The 6295-nt window shown below is 34.3% G+C and overlaps 1 protein-coding gene across 1 annotated transcript; it reads right to left on the bottom strand.

Moving 5' to 3' along the window:
- Positions 1-254: 254 nt before the first annotated feature.
- On the bottom strand, positions 255-4547 carry LOC104244990 (nudix hydrolase 8-like). Its single transcript, XM_009800522.2, has 9 exons — positions 3886-4547; positions 2696-2940; positions 2414-2479; positions 2132-2269; positions 1950-2027; positions 1815-1865; positions 1701-1735; positions 1172-1280; positions 255-736 (listed from the first exon to the last, which is right to left on the bottom strand). Exons 1-9 carry the CDS (start codon positions 4022-4024, stop codon positions 530-532), a joined length of 1068 nt encoding a protein of 355 aa, XP_009798824.1. The 5' UTR covers positions 4025-4547; the 3' UTR covers positions 255-529.
- Between the last annotated feature and the right edge of the window lie 1748 nt (positions 4548-6295).

The following is a 6295-nucleotide window of genomic DNA, read 5'->3' as shown; positions in this document are numbered from 1 at the left end:
GATAAACCGAGATCATTGGGATAGTTCCGAAAAGTCTTATTTTGGTTATACAAAAGAGAACAACCGAAAAATTGGTATGGTACATATTTTTTAAAATAACTGACCGAACCGAACCATTGACACCCCTAACTATATTCAAGCACCATAAGCCAAACTTCTCCATGAAAGTCACCTACCCACAATAAGTTCATACTTCATACAAAAACTGAGGTTATGATGGGGATAAGAAAGGGCAAGGAAAGATATTAGTGGAGTGGCAAAAAATACTGAAAGTTAAATTAGTCATAAGAAACATAAATGTCACATATTTACAGAGTCCATGTCCAACGGAAAAGATATATACACTGTATTAACTTTTTTCTTTTCCTTTGTTTTTTGCTCCATCGGAAACTCTGAGATAACTTTCTTATTACAGGTCACTAATCCATAGTGGAAGATGATCTGTTGATGTATATTGTGTTTCAATCGGTCCATCTTCATCAATGAGAAGTCGAGATCTAAAAATGCATTGAAAATGCTGATCGCGATGCTATTTGGCTTGACAGTTGGAATCTGAATCTTCTACTGTGTTGAAGTACAAGGAGGATAGTTTGCCATCAAATGTAGAGACTAGTTGATGGACAGATAATCCACAGTAACGCTTTCCCAGCCGAGCAATGCAAATGTCTATGATCTTTTTAAACATGCTATCTGCTTGGACTAATGGCTGCTCAACGAACTTGACGAGAGGCATCCACTGCATTATAAAGACAGGCAGCTTAAGTAAGGCTTCATTTCAAGTCCTTATTTTCTCATTGCCTCTAAGTTTGTCTACTATTCCGTGCTTGTCAATTAATAGATCTCTTTGCCTATTTATGCATGAGAATCCCTCCTCTACTCCCTTAACCAAAGGCTTTAAACATTAATGAAATGTAACCAATTCCCTGAAACTGTAGCCTGCCTTACAAAATGTCAAAATCACAGAAACATTTAGGTGTATGCTCATATTTTCTTTCTCAATATTGTTGAAGTTTTTAATATCTTTACTCCAAAGGTACAGATAATGGAGAGACAAGTATATAGTATGGACAGTGTGACCACTGAGAATCTGAGATGGGAAGGGGGGGTATCTCTTAACATGTTGTCTTTTGTAGGAAAATAAATGACAAGTTTCTTTGTTCAATATGCTTACCTTGGCCGCCTGAATTTCCAGATCATCAACCATGATTCTTGTTGACAGGGGTCTTAAAAGGCAGACGAAGAACAAATCGGACTTTTCAAAAGCCACATTGTGAGCATGCCTGAAGAAGAACATATGTTAAATTCAATAATGGTCTCTACTTGGGAGATAAAGTAAAATCAACAAATAGTGTTGAATGCAATCACCATTTTCACATGCTATAATGTGCAACTTAAATAACATATCAGAGAGCTAAAAGCCAAATTCATTATCAAGGATAGTTCTAGCTTTTCTAACAAAATGTTAGTATCAGATTCACATCCTTTCCACAAATGCCTCACCAGAAACAAGAAGTGAAATGGACGGTGAATGAAGTTCCGAAGATACTATGTATTGGACCAAATCTTTTGCTTGGATAATTTAGCTTTTATGTTTTTTGTTCTTTCTAGTTCTTTTCTGCTATCTGGTAGAAACACAAAATGTAGCCACTTTTCATAAAGATAGAATCCATCGACATTTGAAGAGACAAACATTTTCTGACCTGAAAGCAATAACCTCCACAAATTCAGTATCGATCTGGAAAGATTAGAAACGAATGTTATGGCAGCTTAGATTGCATATTTATAGGGGAAATATGTTCCTATGAATATCTTACCCCAGTCTCCTCCTTCACTTCTCTCACGACTCCTGTAAAGATCTCCTCTGACTGATATTGGCATTAAAAGATAGAATGAGTTTAGTGATTGAAGTGAAGATTTCATGTTTGCACAAAACTGTAACCAGAACATACCTCAAGAATGAAGCCAGTTGGTATTTTCCATAGACCTGAAAGAGCGGGCACAGAATGTTTCTCTTGTACAACAAGCACCTAAAGCAGTCATTTCTTGAGGTCAAGGGGCTACAGAAGATATACATGTAATATTATGGCATGCTATATATAGTAGCTAGGAGTGTCTTTTTAACAGATATAACCTCATTTTTGTCATTGATCACAAAACCCCCAACTCCGACTTGATGAGATGCATTAGAAGGAAGCATGCACGGATCATCGGGAAGCCAATATGTCATCATGAGATATCCTCTTTCCGCATGATGGTATTGAAATCCTTCCTGTGAAATTTGTTACTTTAGAGTTTGACTTTGCAGGAAGAGTTAGCATCAGAAACTAAAGGATCATGCTATATACTTTATTCTTCAGATACTAAAACCAAAAATATTTGAAGAATAAAGTTTAGTACTGATGATAGTCAATACCCTTACTGCCACAGGAACAAGATCACATTTCTCAACTGGTAATTTAAGCCAAATTCCCTTCTTCCCCTGCAGTGTGCAACATCAATTAGAAACTAAGTGTTCCATAAATTGTAGTAATATATTTATATCTGAAGAAACACTCAGACTGGTGGCACGTGCGTTGTTCAATCACAAGCATCTCCGCAATAGAACAAGCGAAAAATGAAAATGCAATGGATTCCTCTACATTATCAGTTTTAACACCATAAAATTAAATGAAGGTGTGGAATTCTGAGCAGGTACCTTCAGTTTCCAGTGGGAGAGAGATGCGCGAAGTGCAGATGCAAATATATTGGGATTGGATGGGAGTGTTTGAGGATTAATGAGTACTCCTCCATATTCATCATCAGAAGCATCAAGCATTCTTACATCTCTAAGATACAGTCCTGAACAGTTTGTACCATTTATCTGACAAGAAAAAGTGTCTACTATAACATTCTCTTTGCTAATGGAGCTTGCAGCATCATAAGAAGCCTTGAGTACAACACCTGGATGTAAAACAGGCAAAAGTCAATATGAATGTTAGAAGAAATATTGAACATATATCATCTACTTTTAGTATAAGAAATGTTATCATCTCAGATGTAGCCACAGGCTTCTATTTCTTGCCTAATGAAACAGCATGTATTTCTCTAAGCTATTGATACTTTGTACTGCCTCATGGTAGATTGTTCTACTTTAAGTTCCTAATGACCTGGAGCCTAACAACAACTACCCCTCAATCCCTTGAGGTTGTCGATATGAATCCTTATTGTCCATGTCGCTCCATTTAAACCCGTATAAGTCCATTATTATATGTAATAACAAATAATAAGTAAAAGATAGTAGTATCTCTAGCATTAGAAGTTCTCTACATTTTCTGCTGCTCCAAAAGATAGTAATAAAACCTCAAAAGGGCAAAGACAACCCAAAAATGAAAAAGGCTTGGTAACACAAGCATAAGATTTTCTCAGATAGAACTCAAAAACTGCCCTGTACATGAATTGCAGTAGAAAACTTTTTCCCTCCTTTTATTTATTAAACTTAAAAATGCACACTAGGCTTATGTTGCTCGAACTCTCCAAAAATCTAACCGTGCCCGAGTTAGATCCTCAAATAATGCAACTTTGAAGGATCACACCCGGCAACGTTTTTGAAGAGTTTAGCAACATAGTACAAGACACTAAAAGGACAAATGCAAGGCAGCAAGAAAAATGTCTGCATTTGTTTAACCATCTTTAGTGCAAATTAGCTCATAAGACTGTTGAACTGCAGGTTGGGGGATTAGAAAAGGAAAAGAAGAACATGGGGCTGGCCTAATGATCTTCTGATTAAACTACGGAAAACCCAAAATCTAAAGAGAACATACAATAATTAACACTACAAGAGAATTAAATGAAAATAACAAAAACCCCATGTGTAAAACTTGTCATTTTCCTATATTAGAAAATTACCTCTGCAAGAATAGAACTTGTGAGTCCCATTGAGACCAAACATTAGCTTTGTATCAAGAAATGAGCTTGATTTCTTCACCTCTCTACCAACTAACTTAGATAAAGACAATAACTTGGAATTAACCAATTTCAACTCCATTCTTTACACACTACAAAAACAAAGCCTTTTTCTTGTCGTTTAAACTAAATTCCAGAGAGCTCAGTCCACTGAAAAACCAGCTGTACGTTTTTACAGAAAATATTGTATCATCTGTGATCTCAAAATCAAGAACTGCAGACACCTTTTAGTAAACTAAAAACAAGAATATCTTGGGCATATTCTACCCATCGGAGAGTACTAAAAAGATTCAAAACTGAAGAATAAAAATGTAGAAACGGATTTGTAGTTAAGTAGTATGGTTAAGAAATGATATTTTATAGCAAAAAGTTAAGGTAGAGGGTCTTAGGTTGCAAAAGCTGTGGTGGAAAATGAACCTTGAATGAGAAACTATAATGAAACGACAAACAAGGTGGAAAGATCTTCGGCTGTTTGTATCAACTCCAATAATAATTGTAGAAAACGAGGGAAGTAAAATGGAATTGATAAGAAGCAGAAATATATGAAGTCACTGTAGAGACTACAGAGGAAACAGGGAAAGACCAAGGACTAGAGCAGCATAAGTACGTTTACAACTCATTAATTTGGTTTTATTTTTCCCCTAGAAAAACAATGATAGATAACAATCTTAAATCATCCAGCAAATAAGGACCGATTTGGCCATAGACTTTGCCAAAATGTATTTGGGGTTCTTTTGGGCAAATATATGTTTGATCATAAATTTTATGCATAGCAAATTCACAAAACTCAAAATATTATTATTATATTTTTTAAAAATTATCCCAAACTTTTGTATTTTATAAAATAGCCCACAATTTATTATTTTGTAACAATGTTGATTTGTCTTCTCGGATAGTGTATTATATAGTTCATTATAAAAATATTAAATTTGTACCAAATTTATTTATATTCAGGACTATGGTTTGCGATAATATAATGAATGTTACTGATGAAGGTATTGTTGGGTATTTGTGATAATTTTTAGAACTTGTGGGTGATGTTTCATGTTTTTTCAAAAGTAAAAGTGACTGATGCTCAAACACATTTTTATTTTCAAACCAAACTTCACCTAAATCAATTTTTCAAAACAAATTTAAAAAACTATGGTCAAACGCTAGCTAAGTGTTTGCATAACTTTGGCCTCGATATAACTGTTATGTCCAAATTTATTTAGCATAGTTGAGCTGGCTTGGAACTTAATTTTAAAACTTTGGTTTCTTTTCAAAAAAATAATGATATACTTAGAGGCGGATCTAGGGGTTTTACGGGACGATAACTCTATTATTTTTTATTCAGTATTCAGGGTGTCAAGTTATTTATATAATCATTTTTAAGTTATACATACATAAATATACAAGATTTCTGATGAAGTTTACGGGGTCCGGTGACCTTCAATTAGAGCTGTCAAAACGGGTAGCCCAGCCCAAGCCTTGTGGGCTTTTAAATTTGGTAGGCTAGGCCGGGCTGACCCTCCATCTATATGGGCCTTAAAATGGCTAGCCCAGCCCAGCCCTAAGAGGGCAGCGGGCTAGGGCGGGCCGACCCTTCAATTGTTTTAGAAAAAAATATTTTTTCAAATCTCTAGATATTTTTTGTGACATAATCTCTTAATCATATGAACGACTTCTGTTTATCTAGAGTGTACAAGAATCTTGATATTTGACAAAAAATCTCGTAATTGAAATATAAATTCTCTATATCTCTAGCTCTTCTTTTTTTAACGTTACATAAATATTTTTTTAGTACTTTTCTTTCACTTTCCTTAGGTTCGGAAATTGCTTCAATAAGTTTATATGTTAAGGTTTTTTAATTTAGGTTTAACATTATTTGTTGATTTCATCATTATAGTCCATAAATTTTTAAAATTCATGAAATTTGCTAGTGTTGTAAATTTACTTTGGGTATTAAAACTTGACATTTTTCTATACTGAAGAGAAATTTAATAATTAATAACATATTAAAGTAACCAAACTGATTATTGGCCACTTAAAGTAATAAAAAATTATTATTGGCCACTTAAAACTTTCCTAGCTCGTTGTTAATTAAGCAAAAGAAAAATTAATCTTGTCATACTATATGCATGTCAAAAATATAAATTATAGTTGATATGAAAGAGTAAATGAGCAATCTAAGGTTGGAAAATGAGGATTATAATTAATATTTTTTTAGTTTTTACTTTTTAAAAATATTTAAATTTGAATTAATTAATTTTTGGCCCACGGGCCGGTCCAGGCCCAGCCTCGGTCAAGCCTCAAGGGCTAGCGGGCTGACTTGGGCCGAACTTATAAGCCTCAATTTTAAATGGGCTAAAAA

Source organism: Nicotiana sylvestris, chromosome 8, assembly GCF_000393655.2.
Source record: "Nicotiana sylvestris chromosome 8, ASM39365v2, whole genome shotgun sequence".
NCBI lineage: Eukaryota > Viridiplantae > Streptophyta > Magnoliopsida > Solanales > Solanaceae > Nicotiana > Nicotiana sylvestris.
The sequence above is the reverse complement of the archived record's forward strand: the minus strand, read 5'-3'. Positions and strand labels throughout refer to the sequence as shown.

Excerpts from the sequence above, each read along its gene's own strand:
- LOC104244990 (XM_009800522.2), bottom strand. The coding sequence starts at position 4,024 with ATGGAGTTGAAATTGGTTAATTCCAAGTTATTGTCTTTATCTAAGTTA. Across the intron at positions 2,941-3,885 it reads CAAGTTCTATTCTTGCAGAG|GTGTTGTACTCAAGGCTTCT; the intron begins GTAATTTTCTAA and ends TTTTACATCCAG. Across the intron at positions 2,028-2,131 it reads TGATCAATGACAAAAATGAG|GTGCTTGTTGTACAAGAGAA; the intron begins GTTATATCTGTT and ends TGACTGCTTTAG.